General features: G+C 41.9%; 1 protein-coding gene across 10 annotated transcripts in view; it reads left to right on the top strand.

Annotated features, from left to right (window-relative positions):
• The window catches only part of USP34 (ubiquitin specific peptidase 34), a 117,175-nt gene that overhangs the window by 3,895 nt on the left and 87,040 nt on the right, over positions 1–26,240 (top strand). For all 10 annotated transcript variants that reach the window (XM_064709788.1, XM_064709789.1, XM_064709780.1 and 7 more), the window contains exons 2-5: positions 12,760–12,847; positions 16,153–16,573; positions 21,666–21,716; positions 21,835–21,984. In XM_064709788.1, coding sequence (XP_064565858.1) covers positions 12,760–12,847; positions 16,153–16,573; positions 21,666–21,716; positions 21,835–21,984 — 710 coding nt within the window. The remainder of the gene's footprint in view (positions 1–12,759; positions 12,848–16,152; positions 16,574–21,665; positions 21,717–21,834; positions 21,985–26,240) is intronic.

Genomic DNA, 26,240 nt, shown 5'->3' with positions numbered 1-26,240 from the left:
TCTTCTTGTTTGGCTTGGGTTTTATAAAAGTAAGAAACAAAGATTACAACATGGAAAAATAGGTTTTATTATGTAGTGGCAGCTGTGGTTTTAGGTTACCTTGGTAGGTCTTGGTTGTTCCCAGTTCTTGGTTTCTGGGAACAAAGTTTGTTTTCTTCCCAGCATTCTGCTTCACTTTTTTCTATTACTGCCTCTTGAGCCCATGTTTTCCCCAGTCAGCTCTGAAATCTTGTAAAATCAGTTCACACTGATGACTAGAGCCTTCTAGATGTTATTCCACTACACCAGCTTGCAGGCTATTATTCTCCTTATGCTTTCTCTTTAGTAAACCAGAAAAATAAAAACCCCCAAGGACCAACCCAAAACAACCCCCCCAGTTGACTGAAGCACAGGAGATGAATGTGGACTCACACTTGTTTTTCTCTGTGTTATCACTGTGTGCAGAGCTGCTCAGAGTGATCAGCTCCATAAAACACTTGAGGTGCTGGAGTGCTTGACTGTTTGTGTAGGTTCAGGATAGCCCTGCATGTGGATGCTGGAGGTTCTTGACTCCTTGTCATGTTGTTCTGGCATGTGGGGAGTGCAGAGAGGAGGCTTGGAGGTTGGCTTGAGGGTATGTTTACCTTGAGGTGGCTGAGAAATTGTGTTCCAAAGCATTGCAGATTCAGTTTGCTCTTTGGGATCTGGGGAGAATCAATATTTTATGCTGTGAGGACTCAGATATTGAGGATGTGCTATAGAATTATTACAACTATTGCATCATTAACATCACTTGGTCTCCAAGAGCTGCTCTCACTTGTTCAGTGGTCACCTGTAAACTTCAGGATTGATTGCTCTGCTGTTTTGTGTAGATCCAAGGTTTCATTTGGCTCTTTGATGGTTCCTCTTGTGCAAAACTGTAGAAGTTGTCTCTGTTTCATGGCTTTTTTCTTTCTTCTTTTTTTTGCCTTTTTTAAAAGATTCATCTTTTTCCCCTTTAAGTGATATTTCCATGTTCAGAATCTCTGCAGAGATGCTGTGGAGGATTTATTGGGGTAATTGCCCAACTTTTTGGATCTTTGCTGTCTCCTGTTGAAGAAAAGAAAGTCACTTGTTTATAACACTGTAATTCAGGATTTTTTTCATGTTTACTTTTGTCTTTGACCCTTTTTAAGGCAATGAGCAACCAGGCCTAAAGGAAAATGAAAATAACCTTTTCTTTGTAGCAGCATTGCCAAATTGCAGTTATGGACTGTGAAGTGCTACTCCCAATGAACTGGAGTAAAAAAAACTGGAGGGAAAAAAATGGGAGGGGAAACTTGTATACTCACTAATTGTGAACTTTCTAAAGTGAAAGGGAAGGTGGCACTAAGACAAAGTTGGTTTGTTTGTAAAGCAATGCAGGGAAAAACTCTGTGACTTTAATAGCTAAAAGGCTTCTATTTTTGGAAAGATATTTCAGCTTTTGTTCTGTACAATTATTTTGGTTCATGTTACTTGATGTGATCAGGAATGATTTTGTCCTGAGACTTTTCCTGTTCAGGCTGCTGCAAACTGGTTCCTTTTCATAGCTCAGGCCACTTGGTCAGTGATGCTGAAGATGGGTTACATAAATCCTGCTCTGCTGAGTTTGGTGTGGGTTACACAGCACCGAGGTGTATTTACTGAGCTGCTTCTCTTTGTAACAGGGAAATCTTCTGTGGGATAAGTACTTGGAGTAATATCCTTAAAGCCAGGAGGTTCTAGCACTGGAGAGCAGCCAGGGGATAAGTTCAAGGAAAGTGAAGAAAGCAAGAAAGGAAAAGAAAAGCATCCCTTGCTTCATGTCCAGAAGAGACTTGGTCAGTGTAGAATGTGAAGTCATCATGTTTGCCATGCAGGAAATGTTCCTGTTGATCATTCTTTGGTGTGCTTGTGGCTGCACTGCTGTCCCTCCCTGGGGGTGGTTCTGAAGGCCTGGCTCCATCTCCCTGGGCCTGCCTTGGAGGGGATGCCTCTGCTTGGGGAGGTTGGTTTTGTCTGCCAGGAGACACTTAGGGGCCTCACCCATTCCCTTAATTCATACAATTCCTTTTTGCTTCTTTTATTTCTGTGTTAGAGGTTTCAATTCCTTGCTTGATTTCTCCATGTCACTGCAGTTTGCATCCGTGTGCTCAACTCACATTGAGTCAGGAGAGCAAATCCTGGAATCATTTTCTGTGTCCAAGTGATGAGCAGGCTGTGATTTGGCATTTTAGTGATTGGGAGGGAAGAGCAATGTTTGCTGCTTGGTTCCTTTCATTTCATCTGTTTTCTTCTCTGACTTTTTTCAGGTAGCTAATAGGGATTTCTGCAGCCCCAGCTACACCTTTGTAGTTGTCTGGGTGCTGGGACAATGTGAAAAAGATTCTTACCATCCTCAGGAGCAAGTGCTTGTGCTGATTACTCAGGGCTGCTTGTAGTAACAGCGTGCTGCAATTAAACAGAGTTGTGGCCATTTAATTTCTGCCATTTAAGCTTATATTGAGGTGATTTCTTCTTTCATTTTGTGCAGCAAATTGGCAATTTCTTGAAAATGTGAAGAGGGGAGAAGCCATTCTTTCCACTTTGCTCCTTTCCTGGTATGGGAATTGATTTGCAATCTGAATGCTAAACACAGATATGCAGCTGTGAGGATTTCTGTGGTGTTCTTAACATGTAGTAAAAATATCCAGCTTGTTGGAGATGTGCAAAGTTTTATTTCTGGAGTTGTTCAGATCCAGCACATCCAGTGGACAGTGAGTTTAGAGCTGCTCATGAGATTTAGTGCTGGAGCAACAGGTGGAAGAAGTAGAAACTTGTCAGAAAAAGTCCTTGTGGAAAATGCACCTTTGGGAGTTGACCTTTCTTCAGCTCCTTTGTAGAAGGGCTGTGAATAACACTTGAGAAATCTGTACCAATTGAGATTTGTTTCTAGAGCAGCATCCCTGCACATCACTGACTCCCATCAAGGAATGAGGGGCAAAACTTTTTTTGCCTTTTTCCACTTTCCACACGTTGAAGAAGCCTCCAATTCATTGCCCTGACTTCCACTTGAGAGTTTTTAATCTGTGTAATTGTGTATAGAAACATGCTTTATGCTGTGTTGTTCAACACTCATAGTCTTTAGTTTTGTGTTGTGCTGCTTGGCTCATTTTGGGGGGATTTGATAATTTTTAGCAAGAGTTTCTTTTTATCTTCAGGAAGTGCTCAGTTGCCTATTTATTATTCTGTGACATGTAATTATTGAATTCTTCATTAAAAACCCATGGTTTTCACCAGCAGTGCAATCAAGTTCTGCTTAGTTGAAGGATGGTGAGTGCAGTAAATCCTTGTCTGTATTGGCTGGTCTCTGACTTTTCACAGTTAACAACAAACTGTTGCTGGTTTACTTTGGGTTGAACTATTTTTCCCTGTGAGCTACTTTCTTTTCCTTTATATTTAAAGTGAAACTTGTGCCAGAGTATTTCAAGTCCTAAGTGTCAGTGCTTGATCTGTAATATTTAGAGTAGATGCAGTCTGATCAAACTGATCAGAAATTGAAATCAGTGTTTTGGAAAGTCAGTGGGTGTGAGCAGCAGTGCCAGTTTGAGTCTTTCCAGAGTGACTGGAACTCAGTGTAGCCATAGCTGTACTTGCTGATATGAGACCTGTAAGAACATTTGTTTATATCAGAATGGCACCTGTGAATACATTTTCTGGTCGTGGGGGATGCTTGTCATGGAACTGAACTGCTCTCTTGGATGTGCTTGTATGGGCCCTGTGCATTGCCTTCAGCCATCTCCTGTTTCTCTTACTTCTTTCAACCTAGCAGCTTTTAGAAAGTATATAATTGTTTTAGCCAGCAAATTACCTAATGCACCATGTGTTTGAGAGAATTACTACATACAGATTATCTGGCACAAAGGAATGCAAAATTTGAGTGTGTGTCTGAGAGTTGAGAGACAGTGACTTCACTGCTAGCCTGTCCTTTCTCAGAATTGTATTGTCCTTCCTGAATGAGTGTGGCCTGCACCTGTGCTGCTGGAAACAAAGCCTTGGAGTTCAGATGCTGAGCAAGCTCTTCCTGGGCTCTCAGTGAACTGCCTGAAGCTCCAGTGAGGATAATGACCCACTGCCCATTACCTCTCATCTCCTTGTTTAAGCAGCCTTAAATATGCTCTGTGAGAAATGAGTTCATCATATTTGCCTCTCACAGGTTTTGTCGCTGAAAGCTGGAGCACAGTCATGACGTGCTTTTGTTGGAAATCTGCTGGTAATCTGCTGCTTCTTGTGGGCCAGGGTGGCTCAGCCCTGGGCCTTTCTTTCTGCTTGTGGGGGAAAGCTGCTCCTGTTGTCTGAAACTGATTCACTGCGTGCCAAGTAGTACAGCTGAACTCATTTGCAAAGTTCTCTCTTGAAAATAGAATGCTTCCTGGAGTAGGTATTTTAATTTTTGCATTCCTTGCTGCTTTTAATTAAAAGCGATAGAAAACCTCTTCAGTTTTTGGAACCTTGTTCATGCAATTAAGTCTTTGTTCTACTTGTAAAGTAGTTTGATGGACTGAGTTCTGTCTTCACCTTAAAGTAGTATTTAAAAAGAAGTTCAGAGCTGGAATATTAGAGAAAATGACTCAAACCCAGAGTCATTCAAGTACTGATACATTCTGTTATTGAAAGGAAAGAATGCAAGAAATCTCTTGTAAACTGCAGGCGAGCAGTCCTTTATCTGAGCAGTAGTTTTGGCACTGACACTGTCAGCCCTAGCCTGGAAATTCACCTTGGGATAATTAGTGATATGCTGGGAATTGCTCAAATTATGCAGAGCTTGTCCAATGCTGCGCTGATTCCTTAAGAAACTTGCAGTGGCTGTTGTCAAAATATTATGATGGGCAGCCTGACTTTCCACATCTAGTCTGTGTTTTGGTGATGTCAGGCAGACTTGATTGTGGAAATACTGCCTAAATTGAGCTGGGTTTTTTGTTTTGTTTTGTTGGGTTTTTTCTTAATTGAAAGAGGAACTATGACAACTTCAATACAAAGAAAAAAACACAGCCCTCCCAGAATTGTAACATCTTGTCTTGGAGTCAAAGGCAATTCACAACACTGAGTTAAAACAGGACTCTGAAATTGAGTGCTACTTTTTTTTTTTTTTTTTTTTTTAACTCCAGTGAGCGGCGTAGATGCTTTGAAATTGCTTTGTGGGCTTTTTTCCTTAGTAATAAGTAACCTGCCTTTCCCTGGAGAGGCAGCACTGCAGTATCTTGGCTGCAGGGAACCCCAAGATAACAGAAGCATTGGGAGGTGCAGTGCAGGGATCCCCCAGATCCTTCTGTCTGACATGACTGCCATGGAAGCAGTGCTGAGGAACGCTGCTGGAGCCAGGCTCACCCTGCTGTGCTCCAGCCTCCCATGGAAATGCAGCAGCCTGGACACCCCCTGGCCAGAGCAGCTTTGTGCATTCCTGCTGGGCCCAGGAGCCCTCTCAAAGCTGGGGTGTGGTAAGGACAATGTGGAGACTCCTGGTCAGTCCTCCTGGGCCGGCAGAGCCAGAGCAAGGTGAATTCCATTCCCAGCCAGATATCCCACAAGCTGGTCTGACCCATTTCCTCCTGGTGTTTGATCAAAAAGGCCAAATGTGCATCACACAGTGTTTGACTGATGGCAGCTCATCCTGCTCCCTGAACTGTGATGGGAATCTCCTCTGTATCCCTGCTCAGTGCTGCGTGGGATGCTGCTGCTTCCTCAGTCACTGCCACAACCCAGCCTCAGTTATGTATTATGCATTGATCATTATATCAATTAATATAGCAATATTTATCATAATTATCAATGATGGATTTCACATTCCCATCTTACCCTGGCCAGGTTGCCACTGTTGGGCATGTGTGGATTCAGTTTTGCTGAGCTTTGAGCTGTGCTCACTGAGTGGCAGAAGTGAGGTTATGTGGTGTGGGAACTTAGGCTGGGCTTTGTGTGCAGTGCTGCTGCTAGACCTGGCCTGGCTCATGCTGCACAGCTGTCCTGCATTTCAGATGCTGTATCTGAGTTTATTTAGATTGTGGTTGTAGGGGGATAGAACATCAGGAAATAAAGGTAATACAGAAAGTAATCTTACCCCCTAAAGAGTTGCAGCTGGGCCAGTTGTTGAGGATCAGGAGCAGCCTGATGTTAACAGGCCACAGCTGTAGCCAATAGAAGAGTGCTATAAAAGAGTGGGTTGGGTGGCTGAGGGAACTGGAGTCAGGTGGTGATGATGAGGCCAAGGAAGAGTCAGTGCCTAGAGGAGCTGCCTACAAGGAACACCAAGGAGGTATGAAACTCTAGCAATGTGGAACCTTTGCAATGTACTGACAGTAGAGCTCTTGCACTGTAATGGCAGCAGGAGGTTCTGGGTAGAACCAGCTCCAGTGTGCTGGGTGAATCCGGGTATTGTCTGATAATTGGCATTTGACTGCATTTAAAACAATGTGGAGCTGCTGCTGGCACCAGTGGCTGTGGCAGGTTCTCTTTGGGAAGGTGGAATCTGAAGATGCTCTCCAGAAGGACCTTTTATGTTCAGGTGGAACATCTGCAGCCGTTCCAAAGGGGGCATTTTAACCCACAGCAAACGTGGCCTGGCATGGTGAGAAGCTCAGGTGCCATCACTCCTGCAAGGTGCCAATTCCTAAATTGCACACAGCTGCCCAGAGCCAGCTGCTGCTGCTCTGCTCCACAGTGCAATAACTTGGGATGACTCAAGCAGGACAGGTGTTTGTTTGCTGGAGCAGACAGGGAGGTGGGATAGGAAGGGAATGGAGAGATTGAAAGAGAACTTGTTGGTGTTGCAGAGGAGCAGAAGATAAAGGCAGGGTTACCTGGGGTCAGCTGATTTGTTCTGGTGTAGTTTTATCTTGGAGGTGCTGTTTGGTTGGTGAAGGTACCAAGGCTGGCTGTGCTCTCTGTGTAACTGTGCTGTGCGCTGGAATACTGAACTAAAACTCCTCAGCTCCTTCTGATCTCAGGGTGTGAGGAGTTACCCAGGTGCTGAATAACCAGCAGATGGTGGAACACCAGCTGAAACTGCTTTTTCCTTGCTCTTTGGAGTAGCTCCTGTATTTCCATTCCTCAGAACACAGCACTGCTTAGACTTGCAAACCTTTGCCAGTTTTGTTGAAATTGCCTTTGTTCAAAAGTTTGTGTCTGACACGATCGCATTTTGGTTTTTTCTAGGGAAATGAGACTCCTGAAGTTGCTAATTCCTATCTTTAAGCCATTATGTTGTCTTTGTGCTTAATATTTGTGTACTTTTTAGTCAGAAAGTTGCAGGAAAGCAATCTATTTACCAAGGTGTAATATTTATAAATAGAAGAAGTTTGGAGTTTGATGTAGACTTGAAATTAATTTGAGGTGTCTTATGGGATGGAGATGGTTGTAGGTGTCTGTGATGCTCTGGTGGTTGATGAGTGATCATCAAGGTGGCATTAAAGGCACTCAAGCACCTTAACCAGGCCATTATTATGGAATTTTATTGTGCTAGAGTTTGGGTTACAGATCTCATTGTTCCTGGCATTTGAATGAGTGTTTCTATACCAAGGAATTAACTTTTTGTTTTCTCTAGTACGTTCTGCACTTGTGTTTCTCTTTAATTAGGTGTATCTAGTGAGTATTCTGGGATGCTTTTTGTACAGAAACTGAGAGGTAGAAAGAAGACTTTATCCTCACTGAAAAGTTGTAGGAAGTTTGGCCAGTTGAACTTGAAATTGTCACTGTCCCATTAAATACTTATCAAGGTTGGGAAGAGCTCTGGTGAATCAATTTAAGGCAGTCATGGATTCTGTATAATAAAAATAGGAATTCTAATAGATGAAAGTAGAAAGGGAATGGGAGATGCTGAACTCTGTGGCTATCATCTTACATGCTGTTGATCCTAAGCAAAATAAACCCCCTACTAATCACTGAGAACATCCCAATGTATTGAAAAAAATGTGCTGGGTGCATGGTACTCACACAAAAAGTTATACAATTGTGTGTGTGTGTATATACATATATATACACACATATAGATTTCTTTCAATATTAGTATTATTGCTCCTAATGCTGTTTTGTTTAGTGTATGGCTCGTTTCCTCTGGTTATTCTGTATCAGTGACCAGTTTCTGATACTAATGTTCATTCTCTAATTGATCTGATGTTTCCCATGAAAAGCTGATACCAGATGAGGCTTGGGGGAGGGAGCACAATCCATATGCAACTGGCCCTTGTCACAGTTGGGAATATGGAGAAATTAGAGTTACAGATCTAAAAAGTGTTGAATTATGTACTTTTGACTCTGTTATGTTGCTGAAAGTAGAGGAAGCATGCTTTTTAAAATGATTATTTTTGCTTGCCATTTGATTTTGTGCTTGGTGTGATAAGTGACCTTTGGATATAAGATATTCCCCACAAGTCCAGCATGATGGTTGTCCCTGAGGTCTGATTACAGTGTGTTCCTCCAGCTCCCAGGTTCTTGCTAGAAGTGCACTTAAGAGCTGTGCTTCCTCTGGCCACAGTTGTGTTTTGGAATTGTATTGCCTGCTTCTTTGCAATTGGTTTGTATTTTTGTCATTTTCTGTCGTTTCCTTGGTTTAGTCAATTTATTTGTAGGGGTTTTTCTGAGTGAGGAGCTTGTGTTGTTTGTAGTACTGCAACACACTTTTAGCAAATCACCCTTCAGTGAGAGATTAGGTAAATCACCCACGTTTTCATTTAGAGCTGGCCAAGTAAAACAGGAGACTGGGGAAACAGCAAGGAAATTATCTTTTTTTTTTATTTTTTATATGAAATGTTTTAAATTTTTACTTTGACCATGGTGTGTTTTGGCTTCTCATCAGCTACTTGAATAAACAATTACACTTCAAGTCAGTCTGTTTTGGTTTCTTTTTTTAGGAATATCTGAAAACTTATACACTAGAAGATGTTAAGTCAGGTTAGTTCTGAGCTCAGCTTTTTGTTCTGTGGTTTTACTGTGATAAAAAGTTCTCTAAACCATCTTGTGACTCCTCAGTGAAATGAGCCCTTGCCAGTGTGTGGAAAGACCCCATTTCCTGCATTGTATTGATAAAATATATGTAGCTGGAACTTACCTGCATCCTAGTTTTCCTTCTTTCTGCTGCTTAGTTCTGGGTGTTTAAAGGCTTCAATATTCTGGATTTTGAGACTCTGATGGTGACCACATCTCTGCCCACAGGTGAGCAATGTTGGGGTGAAGCTGCTCCAGGTGGGGCGGGGCAGTTTTACAACTCTGGTTACTCCAAAGGTGTTTACTTCTCCCACCTTGACATTGCTCACCCTTGCCGGCTTCCCCTGTTCCCAAGGTGCCAGCCTGAGTGTTCCATGGCTTCCAAAGCCACCAGGAATGTGGGCACATTTCAGCTGGGGTGGCCACTTAGGTCTGTGCAGTTCGCAGGGTTCCTGCAGGAATGCTGAGGCTGTGGGAAATGCATGGCACAGATGTTGTGGTGTGGCCTTGTGAAATTGGATCTGGTGCTGGGGGAAGGTGTCTGTGGGCATGGAATGGAAGAGGGAAAAGGAAAGACTGGAGGATGGAAAGGTCTAAAAGGCTTTAACTGAGTAAAGTAAGAGTTGGTAGAACAAATTTAAGGAAGGAGAAGAAAGCTGAGCTCAGAGATGGGGAAGGGGAGCATCTCTGACATTGCTGCTTTGGGAGTGCCTGGAGGAAGAAACAGCCACTGCAGGTGTGAGGGAGCCGGGCCTGGGGCTGGGAGCCGGGCCTGGGCCTGGGATGGGAGCCGAGCCTGGGGATGGGAGCCGGGCCTGGGGATGGGAGTGCTCCTGCTGAGACAGAAGCTCAGAGACCCTGGAGTGCCTGGCTGGAAAGCTCTGGAGCACATTCAGCAGTTCTTGCTCATGAGAGCACCCTGGCAGCTCTGAGGGGACACAGGGATAGCTCAGTGCATTCTGTGGGGATCTCTGTCCTGGGTGTGCAACCAGGGACAAGTCTTGGCTACCACATCAGTTTGCAGGATGGAGGCTTGGTGCAGTCGTTGTTTTTGGAGGAGTTTAACATGATTGGTACTGCTGGATTTAAAACAGTGCAAGTGTGAGAAAGTGGGGAGGATTGAGGAGTTCCTGAGGCAAGGCAGAGAGTAAAGGACAGGCTTTATTCCTAAGGTCTGCTTTAACTACAGGCCCCTTCAAGGTAGAAGAGAACTGATTTAAAAGGAAAGGCAGATTTCATCATTTGGAAGGGAAATCATGCAGCAAGGAAGTTCTTACAGAGCTGACAGAAATCAGAAAATGCCCAGGAATGACCATCAGTGCATTTATTCCTATTGCTTTTCCATCTGTATTTCCTTAATAAAAAAAAAAAAAAATCTGTGAAATGCTTCAGAACCAATTGCATCTGTACTTGGAGCTGCATGTGCCCCTAAACAGAGGTGTTGCAAACCAAGAGCATCCACGGAGCTGATACTCAGAGGAACTCAGAGGCTCAAGACTGAAAGTTTGGTTGTGAGGACACAAATTACAAAGCCACCAGGCTTTATAAGGAGCAAAAGAGAACTGGAGCTGAAGTGCAGGAGAAGCCCTGGCCCGTGTGTCACTGCCACTGTTGGTAAAAACTGCAGCCTCCTGTGGTTCCTGCTGCATGGAGCCTGCAGGAATAAACCAGGATTGTTTCTAGGCACAGACACCCAAAGGGCAATCACCTCTGTAGCCACTGTATTAATTAGCAGTGATTAATAAATAGCACCAGTAGAAGTTGGTCTGTGTGTGAGATGGAGAATGTACAAACAGTAAAATGACAGGTTCTCCAGCTTGTGCAAATCTCTCTACTTTTGACATTAGTTTGGCATTAGGCTCAATACTTCCATAACTTCTTTATTCTGTCTTCTTCACATGGCAGTTGTAGCTTTTAAAGATCCAGTTTGCTGAACTTTCAGTTCTTTATAAGCTCAAAGAGGGAAATTTAGGAGTGATTCAACCTTTTTCAGTGAGAAGGCTGCTCTGTGAGTTGGAGTTACTCCTGTTTGTTGGAGTGGGGTCATGTGGGGGTGAGGGAAGGGTTAGAAATGTCTGTGTGAGATCCTACAAGGTAAAAGCACCTTTTTTGCTACTTAATTGTCAACAATTTTTTTCTGTTGAGTTTGAAGGAATTAATCTTACTAACAATGCACACAGAACTGGGAAAACAGAAGTTTTATGAACCTTTGATGCTGGGCAGGGTTTTTTGGTGGCTTTTTTGTTTTTTTTAGGTACTATCTATAGCTAAAGATCTGTCTTTTGTGGTAAGCTTGACCTGAATTGTGTGATGGAGTTCTTGGTTTCTTCAGTGCTGTGCTTTGTCTTTCAGAGAGTTAACTGTCCTGCTAATTGTGGTGTTGAAAATAAAAGGAGATATCGAGTAATTCCCATCTTTTAGTCTGCTTCTCCACCTTGAGCTGTGCCCAGTGTTGTGTAGGATCTTCAGAGCCTTCTAGGAGTGAGACAGAAAAGTGGTTTTTAAAATTTGCTGGTATTCTGCTCAGAGGCTGCTTTTTGGATAGTTTTTTTTGTATGTTGCATATGTATGGAAATGTGGATGTGTGTGCATACGTGATGTCCTTATTTCAAAGAAATCATAATTATTTATTCAGTGTGATTATTCTGTGAAGTGGTTTTCCTCTGAGCTTTGCTTTCTGATCCGTGCCCACAGACCTTCATTAGCTGCAGCTTTTGGGAAGCTGCATGGATGGATCAGGCAGGACCTTGCAGGGCTGAGGCTGGGACAGGGATGCTGAGGAGCTCAGAGCTGTTGGAGAGCCTTTCCCACAAAGTTGGCTTGTGAAGGGATTTGTGAGCGTGTGATACTTGAAATGGGGAGGTGAGAACTTAGGTGTGTTATAAATGCCAAGATCCCCTTCAGAGCAATGCTGACCTTGGTTTGTGTAGCAGTTAGATAATTGTACAAATGTTGGGAGGAGGCAGGAGTTGTGCACTGGGGACAGGAGGCAGAATGCAGTGCCCTGGGGCATAGCCAGGGGCTGCCCAAGTGCAGCCTGGCCCCACTGGTGTTGGCCTTGCTGGAGTGCAGAAGCATTTCTGGAGGGAAGTGGGACATTTGATAATCCCTCAGTGAAGCATTTGGGGTTTGAACTCGGCACAGAACTGTTCTGGTTTCCTGTGTACCAAATGTGGTGAGCCTTTATCATTTTGCCAATTAGTGATTCATTATGGTTAAATGTCACGATAGATGTGTCTGTATTTGATAGCAGTGATCATCAGCTCAGTCTGAAATAACCTTATATGTGCACAGCACATTGTTCTTATCTTGGTAGTTCTGTTGTGGTTTGGCTTTTGTTTGTTTGCTTGTTTTTCTCAGGCTTTATCTGATCAGGAGAAGGAAATGGAGGTCTCAGGGTCATCTCAAAATGCAGACATTTAAAAATCTGGGGGGGAAAAAACCCAGCAAAACAAAGGACCAAACCGAAGGTGTCGGGTTAATGAGTAAAGTTGTTCAAAGTTCATACTTGAAAGTGCACATCAATCAGGAGTTCCCAGTAAAGCTTATGAGGAATATTTGATAAAAATAGAATTACAAGAAGGGTCTGTTCTCAATCACAAACCTTTGGAGCAGTGTTCAAGAACATTGTGCACTTTGAGTTTCCAAATCACCTTCATCTAAACCTTGTTAACCAAATCTACGAGTTTTTGTTTCAATAAAATGTTTACTTTCTGTGCTATCAAAGGTAGTTTCTAATAACAGAACAAGTGCACGTTGGGTTTTTTTCTTCTAAAAAATGTGTTAATGTTTTTGTTTCTGTGTTTATGTTTTTGTTCTCTTTAGTATCAGACATTGAAGGTGGTGATGCTTTGCAGCTCAGAAAGGAACATGCCCTCAAGATATTTGCTTACATCAACTCGTGGACGCAAAGGTAATTTTGGATTGAGTTTGAGTGCTGAGGATGCTGACTCCCATCAGCAGCTTTCCCTTTTTAAAATACAGTAGAATGTTCAGAATTAGCAAATTATGAATGTGTAGCTAAGTGATACCTGGAGAATAAAGACTGTTTTACTACTTAGGAAATAAAACAAACTCGTTACCCAGTGCATTTTGGGAAAAGCATGTTTTGAATGCAGTTGGCATTCTGGATTCTGTAATAATTGTGTAGAAAAACAAACTGCTCTATTGTGGTGACAGTCAGTGTGTCTTGCTGCTTTAACATGAAATTTTGGGACCATGTTCTGCAGAGGCAGGGTAGGGTAAGAAGAATTAAAGGAAAGGTGACTGAATGGAACCATCATGTTAAATTTTTCTGCATGTTCTGATACTCTGAGTCAAGGTGATGGAGGATTGCAGCCCATAGTTTAGTAGCTATGATACTGAAAATGCTTTGCATGTTTTTATCTTAAATTACATTATTCCTTTTAATCTAGTATTTAAATTCCTGTTGCTTTGAGCCTGTTTCTTTAAAATAATGGTATCATTACATTATGATATAATGATAAATTATTTCACAGCTACTTATTTTTTTCCAGCACAAGGAAATGTATGGATATTACCTTTTAGAAAGAACCTACAGTGAAGGTGTTTGGGATTTAGTGTTCAGCAGTAGTTTTAAGACCAAACTGAATCATCAGTAATATTGGGAAAAGCATGGAGGACAAATTGGAAAATACTAGTTGGATGTTTAGAAGACTCTAAAAGAAAAAAAAAATGGAATGTCACATTTTGGATACCTGTGAAATAGGAAACCTCCTCTTCCTCATTTTGTCCAGAAATTAAAAGCCAAGTTCATTTTCTTCTGCCATGTGCTTTTAGACAGAGAAAGGATTTTTAAATCAAAACAAACAGCAGGCATGGGAACCAGACTCCTGACATTTCTTGACAGGTCCTAGATGCCAAGTTTGTCAGAGAACAATTGCAACCCCGTTTTCCAGGTCATCATCTGTTCAGAGTTTTGTTCTCTTCTACAGCTTGACAAATCCAACCTGAAGAAAAAAAAAGAAAGATTGGATAATATTTAACTCTTTATTTTCTTCTGATTTCCTTGTTGCCTTCCATATGTAGTGGGCTCATACTGGAAGAGCCTGGAGAGCAGTCCTTGGGCTGGTTAAAGGGGAGTCTGACAACGAGGCCACAGGAAGGAGTTTTGGTTGATATTTTATTTTCATGTCCTGTCTCTGCTCTGCCAAATGGGCTTTTGAGAGTTGGGGCCTTCCTTAAGAACTGCTTTTGCCTTTGTTGCCTGTGGTTTAAATCTCTGCTTTCCTTCAGAAGATCACTTGGGGACTGCTCCTGAAGAGCACCTTTTTCTTCCATGTGTGTGCAGTATTTCTATTTTACTTTTCTTCTGGAAATTGTTATGTTCAAAGAAGTAGCATCCTCATTTTTTATTAATCTCCTCAATTTTTGGTGGAACTCTTCTTCCACATTCCAACAGAGGAAGACTTGAGAGGTTTTGCACATACCTGTCTTGGAACAGAATTCTGCAGTTTGTGAGAAGCCTTCACCAGGCTGTTTTCATTGTTAGTGAGGGTGATTTGTTGCTCTTAAGGGGGCAGTAATTTGTAGGCAAGTGATGGAGTTTTGAGCATCATTTTCCCCCAGGATAAATGGTTGAGGATACCCTGGGTTTTGCCTGCAGTCCCTTGTTGTCATTTGTTAACATGAAAATACATTCCCAAGTAAATGATGAAAATGTTTTTCACATGGGTGAAACTCCATTTACACAATATTGAAGGGATTTTTCTTCCCTGCACAAATGGAACAAAGGGGTTTAGGTGCTTCAGTCACTGTATCTGTGCTGGAATTAGGGAATCCTGAATGTTACCTTTTGGTCTAACCCACTGAAAAAATAAATATCTGTATTCAGAAAGGATGTGCTTTAAGAGCTGTAGCTCAGGGGCATGTTTGTGTTCCATCAAGAGAGGCAGCACCCTCTACCTGTCATAGCTCTGGGTTCTCTTGATTTTTTTCCCCCTAAAAATTATAATTTATTAACCCCAGTCTCTAAATTAAATGCTGTGTGTGCAGAAAAAAAATTCATTGCTACTTACTGATTATTTCTTGCCCTGTCTTTTGTCTCCTGATTTCAAAGTGGTCCATGTGATTTTTGTATTATTTTAATATCTGAGAGCTCTGGTTGTGTAGTGGAGCCCATTGTTGTGTGTCTGACAGGAGATGGAGAAGATCTCTGCTGCAAGGCAGCTCCCAGTTATGTAGCAGTTACTTTGTGTAGTAGGGTTTGAGGAAGGGCAGAGTCCCTCTCAGTCTGTCACAGGCATGGAGCCTTCCTGTTGTTCTCCAGTGAGTAAGGCCAGGGCAGGGGTGGCTTTCTTGGCTGTGTTCTCCAGATTTCAATCCTTCTGCAGGAATGTCCTCTACCTTTTGGTCAGAGTGAGGGAGGTGCTGCTTTGTGTGGAAGAAGCAGAGGTTGAGGTACCTGCCTCAGGGCTTTGTGCACCCACAAGCTCTTTGGCATCCACAGTTCATCCTTACCCACAACAACAGTTACATTATAACTGTTGAACTTGATGGTTTAATTGATTTTTTTAATGATATTGTCAAAGGGATGCTTTCCCCTCTTTTGCAGTTTACAGGGGGTCAGCAGATAAGCAGGGGAATAATCTCTGAGCCTGCCAAGTGAAGAAAGCACTGAAGATACTTGAGCTGCCTTTTCCTAGATGGATGGAGGATATCAGTGTGCAGGGCATCACCATCCACATGCAGATAAAGGAAGTCAACTTGAATACTCCATTAAAAACAAAATTACTTTGCAGCCCTGTTGATTTGAAAATAACAATAAGGAGTTCTTACACAGCTGACAAGCATGTCAGGATGATTTATTGCAATGAAGAGCAGCAGAGAAAGCCTGATGAGGAAATGGAGTCAGAAACATACTGAAAAATGGGACTTCTTCAGTAGCACAGTGACCTTGCCCACAAGGCTTTTTTTCTATATTTTACTTGCTGTACCAGCTGCTAAGTGATAACAGGGACTTCATAGTTTGGGTAAGCATTTGGAAATAATGGGATGTTCTCAAGGCTTAAGGAGGGTTCTGTGACTCCCACTTGCTGCTGGGTGGAGTCTGTTTCATTTGGATTTCCTTCATTTTACGATTCTGTCAAATAACTTGTTGTTTCACATGTTTTAATGTGAAGAGTTCTCTTGGTGAAGTACCCAGCTGATTTTAACAGTAGTTATTTTTATTAATTTTTTTTTTGTGTTTTCTTACAGACAATGTTTGTGCTGTTTCAAGGAGTATAAACATCTGGAGATCTTTAACCAAGTGGTTTGTGCGCTGATTAACTTGGTGATTGCCCAAGTGCAAGCTCTGAGGGACCAGCTCTGTAAACATTGCACTATTCACATAGATCCAACATGGCCAGAGCAGAGCCACCATGCTGAGGAGCCCCTGAATGTAGAGAGAGAATCCCACCAAGAAGAAAATGGAGAAAGACAAAAACCTCTAGAGAACAAGTTTGATTCTGCACGAACTTGTATCCTGGGCGAGGAGGAGCCCACCAAGAGCACGGAGCCCTTCAGCCTGTGGAGCACTGATGAGAAGGAGAAGCTGCTGCTGTGTGTGGCAAAAATCTTCCAGATTCAGTTTCCTCTCTACACAGCTTATAAGCATAACACCCACCCCACAATAGAGGTATAGCTTCTCTTGGTGTCTGTCTTGGTGAAATTGTCATTAATGAGCAGATTGCTTTCACTCAGGATGGGCACATTCAGCTCTGCTTCAGTAGAGCTGTTCAGAGAAACTTTCTGAATATATAGATCCTCTTCCACTTCTTTAAATTGTGCTTAATTGTTATAGGTAATATATTGCTAAGGCACATTCAGCTCTCCTGTTCACTTCAGCAGAGCTTTTCAGCTCTGTATAAATATATACATCCTCTTCCACCTTCTTTAAATTGTGCTTAATTGTTATAGGTAATATATTGATAAGAGCTGGCTGGAACTGTACACTGAATTATTGTGCCGTTTAAATAACGGGTAGGCCAAAAGGGGACTCCAGCAAATCCTTTCTTCCAGAAGGTAACCCATGAATAGTTTAGTAATTTTTCTTTCCAATTTATGGTTCTAGAAGCAAAACTTCATAAACTAAACTTTGTGCAAGACCAGACTTGTTAGAACAGCTGGTTAATTGACTGGAATAGCTGAGATCAACACAGATTGCTTTGTTCCAGGGTGCTGATTTTTCTCTCTGATATTTGTTATAGCTGCCATTCACATTTTCCCAAAATTTCCTCTTAAAAAAATTAATTCCAAAATCCTGCCGTGTTTAATTCACAGTTTCTGAAATAAATATGGTGGTGTTAGCATTTCCTAATGGAAACAACACATTTTTGGAATGGTTGGCTTTTGATCCAGCCTGTGATAGTCTAACAAGTAAAGAGTTATTTTACAATATTTGTATGCAAATTAGATGTACATTTCACTATATAGGAAAAGCTTCTATCCAACAAACTTCTGAGAAAGTCAGAGTGGAGAATTAAAGTGCAGCTCACCCACTCCTTTTATTTTATATTTAGAGAGTTGTGGGAGCTCACTGGAGCCCTGAGGGTTGAAATTTGCTTTATAAACTTAAGTCCAAATGAGAAGATGCTGAGTCAGATCGAATGCTGTGAGTTAGGGTGGTCACAGCATCTGATCAGTTCTGATGGAATGGATGAGACAAGAAATGGAGTTCAAGCCCCCTACACAGCAGGTTTTTAGGTGGGCTGCATTTTGGTTCTTGTTCCTCTCCAAACCATATGGGCATGAGTTAACAGAGGGAGTTTCAGGTGTATCTGTACAGATATAAAGTGAATTGATTTATCTCCTGCACTCCTGTGGGACATGTACCAGGACTGGCTTCAGAGCAATGTGGGATGAACAATTCTGGAGCAGCTTTTCTGTGGACTATCACACGTCCTTCTCTTGAATTACTATTTCATGTATTCTTTCCTTCTCTTTGAATTTCACTTCCAAATGATCAAAAGGAGCTCTCAGGTGCCTGATGGGATTTCTTTTCCCTTGCTGTGCAGCCTGGGAGTGATTTAGACCAGCTCTGTTGTACTTGCTGTGCTGTGATGATGCCCCTCACTCCAGACATAGCAGTGGATATATAATACATGTATCATCTCTTATACATCACTTGAATTATCAAATACATTCATTAGCTAGCCTAAAAACACAACTTAAGGGGAAGCTGGGAAGAAAACCACTGAGGTACAGGCAGGTAAGGGATTTTTTTTCCTTTCTGCTAGACTTTGTGTGTTTCCAGGTCTGGATTATGGAGGTGTGCCAGCCTGCCATATTTGTATGCCTTTTTTTAGTGGGAGAGAGTTTTAAATTTTGCTTTTAAAAGGTCCCAGCATCAATAATTTTTCTTACAAACTGATATTTTCTGTATCTGGGAGGCACTAGGATTCTGTAATTCTGCTGTTTTAATGGCAAAACTTTCTGCTCCCATGAGTGACTCACTGAAGTCTAGAATTTAATTTTGGATTTCAGTCTAGAGCACATCTTAGCTGAACTGAGACAAGTTATTAGTCCCAGTAATAAGAGCACTTCGTGCTTTAAATCAGGCTTGGTTTCAGTCCTCAAGAGATCCTAAAATAAAAAATCTCTGCTATGAGTGCATTAGCTATACTTGTAAGTTAAACAGATCCTGAACAGCCTGAATCTGCAAAAAATGTATTGGGAGAAGCTGGTGTAGCTCTCCCTCTCCCACCAAGCATTTCCATTGCCCTGGAAAAAAAGGAAATTGCTGATCCAGAACAGACTCCAGTCTGCACTCTGAGTGACTTCAGAAATTCCTTGTTTTAGATCCTTGAGGTGAACTTTGACAATTTCATGGAGTTATTGAGCATAACTCCATTGGAGTTATCACATCCATTAAGGGTTTGCTGTGCCTAGGCTGCCATGTAGGAATTCCCAGTGTGAGGCTTTCCCACAGTAACAATTAGTGGTCAATATTTCCCTTGTCCTTTGCTCCAAGGCGCCTCCAAGGCCTTTGTTCTTCAATTCTTGAGTTCTGATCCCTTCTGAGCTGCTGCCAAAGCCATTGGACACTGGGCTGTCTGCTGGGGAAGCAAGCATTCATGTGGGAGCAGGAGGTTTCCCCTCCTCAGGAGTTGATGAAGCTGGATGAAAATGAGCAGCAAAGCCAGATTTGTTGGGAGTCAGAAAGGTGTCTCTACCTGTAGGATCATGCAGATCTTTCCTTAAATGTTGTGGGCTAAGAGTTGTTTTTGTCCCTTACAACATCTCTAATGTGACAGTGAAGACCACAACAGCCTGGTTGGTATCCAGAGGAGCCATCTACACACCTCTCTTGACATTCATCAATATTTTTGGTGCCCAGAGGGATATCCATGTCTATTTTTCATCCTAAACAAAATTAACTCAAAGTATTTTTAAATATATGGTTGGTTTTTTGAGGAATGTTCATACTTTGACATGCCTTTTTTTTTTTCTTTATGGGCTATTTTTATCCCTTGCATACAGGGTGATTGTAACTGTATCCTTTACATAGTTAGTGCAGCCAGTGAAATACCTGGAATGGGCACTTTGGGGGGGGGGGGGGGAAAGAATTTATAAAAGGAAGCTCTCAAAATCCTGCAGAGAAGGAAGCAGCAGTGTGAAGTGCACTCCTGAACTTTGCACTGTCTCAGAATGAACAAAGAACCTGAAGGGAGTTCCCTGACCATTTACCAGACCTTGACAGGATGAAATGAAAGAGGAAACCAAATCAGTTGTTGAGGTGCCTCTGGCTGCAGTCCCCAGCTCTTTGGGGTCTCCTGCTCTCTGCCTCTCCTTCTCAAGTCAGTATTTTCTGGGCAGATATGTGCTTTCTGCCAGGCTTGTGTCCAGTCAGACCTCAGCCAGTGCATTTTGTGATGGATTGTTGGGAGGGCACCTTAGAGCTCATCCCATCCCATCCCATCCCATCCCATCCCCTGCCTGGGGACACCTTCCCTGTCCCAGGGTGCCCCCAGCCCACCCAGCCTGGGCACTGCCAGGGCTCCAGGGGCAGCCCCAGCTGCTCTGGGCACCCAGGGAAGGATTTCTCCCTGATGCCAAATCCAGCCCTGCCCTCTGGCACTGTGGAGCCATCCCGCTGTTCCTTTTGCTGTGTGCTTTGGGACAGCACCGTCCCTGCCTGCCTTCCTCAAAGCCCCTCTCCAGCTTTGCTCCGGGTAAAGGTCCTGGAGAGCTGCTCTGGCTTCTGAACTCATGGTGGGTTTCAATGCTATATGAGGAGTTCTCTAATTTCTCATGCAATTGGAAAGAGTAAAAGGAGGAGAGTGAGGAACTCTCAGACTGTTCTGTTTCCCATCTGCAGAGCAGAATTCACATTTCAGTCTCTCAGAGCAGCCTTTCCCAAGCTTTGCAGGACTCGTGCAGCAGCCCTCTGTGAGTTTGGGATTTCTGCATTCTAAGAACTGCAGTTCACTTGACAACAAAGCTCTTGTTTTCTCAAGAAAACTAATGAAATTTCTCACGCCATTTCTGCAGTTTTCATGAGCAGAGCACTGAACACCTTTTCTTGCTGCCTAAAAACATACCACCTACTGCCTTCAAAGCTGATTTAAAAATAACTGGTGGAGTATCACGAGTTCAGGCATGACTTAGAGTTCACCAGAAGAAAAAAAGAAAAGAAATGCTTAGCTATAATATGAGCATATTGAATAATTCAAAATGTTTGTATCACACTTAATCCATCCAAAATTGCTTGCCTCCAGCATCCTCTGGTACAGTTCTAGGATTACTCCTACACAGCTATTTAAAATATATTCAGGAAATTTCATTTAAAAACTTAACTTTGTGTTAAACTTGCATTTGATTTGTGACTGTCAATACTGGGTGTTTGCCATGGAGGGGTGAGAAGAGCAATGTGTGGTTTTACCTACAAGTGTCCATGGCAGTGTTGGGTTTTACAGCCACTTTTTATACCTCCAGTGCCCTTTTGCCCCCAGCAAATGCATGGAACCACAATATGTTACAGCCCTAATAAAGAAATGTCCCACTCTGGACTGCCCAACAAGTGGACATTAAAAAGTAAAGCTGTTTTCCTAAACCATTTTAAGTTTAGTGCTTCTAGAAAATAGATTTCTTGTTGCAGCAAGTAGCTAACAGAGTGATAGGGTGATAGAATTCCTTCCCCTTCTTCACTTCACTCACTCCTGTAAAAGTCTGACATTTAGTTTGTAACAGGTGTTTTGTTACATATAAAAATGTAGTGATTGAAATTAAATGGCAGTGAATATTTAGACATTTTAAACCTTTCAGTCATTACATGTAGGATTGTAGGATGTCCTGCAGTTCATCTAAATTCAGACGTTTGCATATATGTCTCATCTTTATTAGAAATTGCATTCCAAGGTCCCTGGATTGGTTTTGTTGTGTGTTCTCAGGCTGGTGTGACAGACACACAGCCCTTGGCCATATTCCTGTTGAAAAAAATGGATGATCTGAGCAGGGGTGGGATTGAAGAATAATCTGTTCATCCAGACACTGCTGAAGTGTTCTTTTAAGTATATCTGTGTATTTATATATATTAAAAGAGGTAAGAAGTTTGGAAAAGTCTGTTTTGCAGTGGAAAAGTGGAGACAAGCTTGAGCTTCTGTCTTGCTCTGAATGAGGAATTTGGTTTTTTATTGTTGACTGTGATACCTGCTAAATGGCAGTTGGTTTTTTGGTCTATAAATGTGCTTTTATTGCTTGAGTTAATTTTATTTTTTTTCTTTAAACAGGATATTTCTGCTCAAGAAAGCAATATATTAGGGGCGTTCTGTGATATGAACGTAAGTTGTGCACTTTTAATCCTAGAAATTTAACGCTGTTCTATGGAGTTGTGTGTTTGAGTTTGCTGTGTGTGTGGGTGATGTGGTGCTGATGCTGTGCTGGTTTTCCCCCTGGCAGGATGTGGAGGTGCCCCTGCACCTGCTGCGTTACGTGTGCCTGTTCTGCGGCAAGAACGGGCTGGCCCTGATGAAGGATTGCTTCGAGTACGGCACCCCCGAGACGCTGCCCTTCCTCATCGCGCACGCCTTCATCACCGTGGTGTCCAACGTGAGTGTCCCCTGCTGTGGGCTTGGAATGGCCTGGTTCAGACTTCTGGGTCCCTTCCCAGGTGTGGCAATACCTCTCTCCCTTGCTGAGTGAGTCCTGTCAGTCAGGCTTAACATTCCAGCACGGTCGGTGTGTGGTTGTGCAAGTTCAAAAGATGCCCCTGTGCCCAGAGGTCATTGGCCTGTCTGGGTGTCATCCTGCCCCTCCCCCGGGAGCTTCAAAAGGCAATGAGACCGTGCTCGGGATTCTGTTGGAGTTGTTACTGACATTCACACCTCTGTGACCATGGATATAACCCTCCAGCAGAATCCATCTCCTTTTCCTCCTCACCATTAGCCTGAAGCCTTCTCTCCAAAGGCAAACGGAGTTCCTACCGAGCCTGGGCTTGTTCAGTGCCCAGCTGCAACCTCCAGCAAGCTAAAGGTGTCTCTGGGGTGATGCACCACAGCTGCTGCCTTTGGCCCAGCAGCGAGGGTCAGACTGGCCCAGGCACAATCTACTTGGAATATTGGGATCTTATTCCAATATCCCCCCTCCTCTGCTTCAGCACCACCAACCAGCGCTATCTGCAGGCTGCCAGCACTCCCTGGGACCAGAGAGGGGTAAAAAGGCTGCTCATTCTCCATAGTTGTTCATGCACTGTTTCATTATCCAAGCCCTCTGCATCTCCTGGCAGCACACAAGGAGTTTGCACGTTATACCTAGATAGGAAGATTGTAACAGCCCCCAAAGAATGTTGTCAGAGGCCATTTGTGTCCCTGAAATTGTGCCATGAGAGTGGTTTTAGTTTCTTCAGGGTATTTTAACTTCTTAGCTATTCCCTCTGAGGCACAGAGGAAAAGCCTGTGGATTTTTTTTCTCTTCAATTTCCTGTGATTTTATACCATTATACACATTTGCAGCATAGAAGTAATCATCTTTTTTTCCCCACTTAGTTTTAGAATTCATATCCTCCATCATGTCTGCATTTTGAAATCGCATGGATTTTTGATTGGCAGAATTATGAATTGATTTTAGTGGAGATTTGAAGGAAATTGGTGCTAAAAATAAAACCCAGTCCCTGAAGAAGGACATATGAAGACTTAGTGTAATGTCAGGATAGAAGTTGTGACCTGTCTTGTGAATGGGCAAAAAGAAAACCAGAAGTTTGCCATTTTTGCATTTTTATTTTTAGTGAGAAGGGGCAAAGCTACTTTAATAATGAGTGGCAGCTCCCTATCACACCAGTGTGTTTTCAGACCAGCATTCTGCCTGTATTCATTGTCCTGTTTGGAAGTCTTTCTTTTTCTCTGCATGAATAGTTTATTTTCTTTATTCTTAGTGATGTCCCCTGTTCCAAAATACTTCTCAGCGAAGTTTCTCCTTTCAGATATTTACTTAGCAACTTTGCATTTCTCTGTGGTTCTAGTGGGTAACCAGTTAAACTGGCTCTTGCAGCAGTTTCAGATGAGTTCTATGGCTGAACCTGGCAGATAAAATGAAATTCATCCCAAACCATAACTAAAAGTTCTGTTTCTTCAGCCTCTTCCAGCATTGCAGCTTTTCCCATTCAACAGCCATCTTTATTTTGAGCTCTGGCTTTGCTGACAAATCTGTGTGAGTTGAGGAAAACTGTTTAAAAAATTGTGTTTAGTTTTTATTTTTATATCAGTTCACTACAGAAAGTATAAGAACATGTTCTGTGTGTAAGGAGCTTTATTCATCCCCCTGCTGCATTTTGGTATCACCCAGTGTACTTGGGAGCACTGCTGCCTTCCAAATGCAGTGTATTCATTGCAGCCAAATGAGACAGCTAAGTTTTTGGACAAAATACATTTTATCTTGCCAATATTAAAAAAAGATATTTCTCCATCTCTGTAATGATGCATGAAGGTAGGGTTTTGATGTAATGTTTCTCTTTCCCTGTTTTTTATATCATTTCACTGTATAATTCATAGAACTTAGGTAAATATTAATAATTGCAGAGATGTTGCTGATTGTGAACCAATGCACCAAGCTCCACTTAAACCAAAAGAATCATTCTCAAAACTGAACAGGATAGTGGTGGTCTCAGCAAGAACTCTACTAATCTGCCTTGGTTCTATCCCAACACATTTGATTTAATGGGATATAGAGATTTATTCCAGTAATAGCTCTGCAGTGTCCATGTTACCTTGTTCCAGTGTGTAGAGCCAGCCCACAGTGTGCAGTAGCCCTGAAATACAATTTCACACCTGTAGGAACTCTTGAGAATGGCAGTTAAGTTGCCATTCTTAAAGATTCCTTGAAATCTCCATGCTGGAATTGTTTTTCAAGTTTGTAAGATGGAGTTCTTTAGCCACTGCCTTCTAGAAATTAATTACCTCTGGCAAAGAGCAAATAATAAAAAAAACTCTCTGAAACTTGAGAACAGAACAGATGCAGTGAATGCTTTGTCTTAAAATCAAGTGGAAGCAAAAAGTGATGTAACTTTATTTTTTGTCACTTTACAGATGCTAGTTGATGTAATTTTAAATATGTTCTTTTATGTCATTTTAACAAGTGAATATGCAAATGTGAATCCATATTCAAAATCACAATTCCATTTGTAACATGTGAAATGATGCTTTCATTGAATTCTGAGGCTGAAGGTTGTGTGCAATGCAAGTTTACAGGTGCATGATTTCAGTCTAGGAGTTGGAGCTAATACAGAGTGAAGCTTACTGTGAACAGTGAAAGCTATAAAAACAAAATGATAAAAACATTTCATACACTTATTTCACAAAGAAATGTATTTTCTTTGATATTCCATACTGTATTTTAAAAAACATTTCATACTTTTATTTCACAAAGAAATGTATTTTCTTTGATATTCCATACTGTATTTTAAAAAACATTTCATACTTTTATTTCTCAAAGAAATGTGTTTTCTTTGGTGTTTCATACTGTATTTGAAGCAGAGTACGTGGTGTTAAAAGTGGTGTAATCACAATAGTGTCTTTGTTACCCCTGCAATTCCTTGTCAAAATGTTATTTAATTCCTGTTTCTAGAGCGAGCATCTTCGAGTGACACTTTGTATCTTTGGGATGTTAGCATTTTTTCCCTTCTTGAGGCTGCCAGTTGGATCAGAAGCTTTTTCCAAGTGTGGTCTTTTTTTGCAGAGGGAAGATTTGGCTGGTTTGTCTTGCAAAGTAGGTTATATTGTCACTGTGCAGTGCTTGTTGCCTTGTTAAAAGTAAGCCTGCCAATATTTTTGTCAGAACTGCCTCAGAAAGTTCCTTGGTGAATGCTGGAAATGTTGAAAAGAAGCTGCTGAGAAGTTGACTGCAGCCTAATATTTTTCTCTCCTGTCAAGAAGGAATATAGGGAATATATACATTTTCTGCATGTGGAATTGAGTCCCTAGGCAGAATTTCTTGTTTCAAGCTGAAATTCTTTTAAGAGCAGAGGTGGGGATGCAGGGCCCTGAGTGAGTGATGGGGCTGCTTTCACAAGGGCTGTGCAAAGTGCACATGATTGAATTTACATTGAATTTACGTGGGCAGGAGCAGCTGCTGCTTCATGTGTGCTCCAGCCCTTACCTGGCACGGAGTAACAGGTTTAACAGGCTCTGAATTCCTTTTTGAAATGCAGATGGCACTTCTGACTTTGCCTCTGGAAGCCTTTGGTGGGTGCTTTTCCTCGCAGCGGTGCTAAGTAGCTGTTTCAGGTTGTTTGGTTTTTGTTTTGTGTTTTTTTTTTCCCTCTGCGTTTATTCCTGCAATCAGCTTTGCAAAGGTGGTAAAGGCAGAATGGTAAATATGAGAAATGCAAATATGGTAGTAAAAAACTCTGCTTAATCACTGCTTGTAAAACATCTTATTTTGAAGGATATGTAAGCTCTAAGAAGCAAAACAACACAAGTCAAACAGTGTTACTTGGTTTAGGAGTGGTTTGCAAGGAACTGAAAGAATGGAATAATTTTCATGTAGACTTTTAAAGAAAAAGGAAAAAAAACCCACAACGATGAGTAGCAGTTTTTCCTACTGAAGAAATGACAGAAAATACAAAATACAAAAATACACCTGGGCAGTGTGTTACTGTTTATACAAAGTCTGGGTTTTCCAGCTGACCAGCAGGAAAGATGCAAATCCTCTTTATAAGTCAAAAAAGCATTCCTCAGGTACCAGTTTGGAAAATCAGAAAATTAAGAAGTTGAACACAAACCACCAAGAAATTATTTTTTGAAAGTGGGGTTGCATGTGCAAATGTACCAAGAGTATTTCAGTTCTCTTTAAATGTCATTAATGAAATCTTT

This window comes from Zonotrichia leucophrys, chromosome 3, assembly GCF_028769735.1.
Source record: "Zonotrichia leucophrys gambelii isolate GWCS_2022_RI chromosome 3, RI_Zleu_2.0, whole genome shotgun sequence".
Lineage (NCBI taxonomy): Eukaryota > Metazoa > Chordata > Aves > Passeriformes > Passerellidae > Zonotrichia > Zonotrichia leucophrys.
Note: the sequence above shows the minus strand (reverse complement) of the source record. Positions and strands in the feature narration are given on the sequence as shown.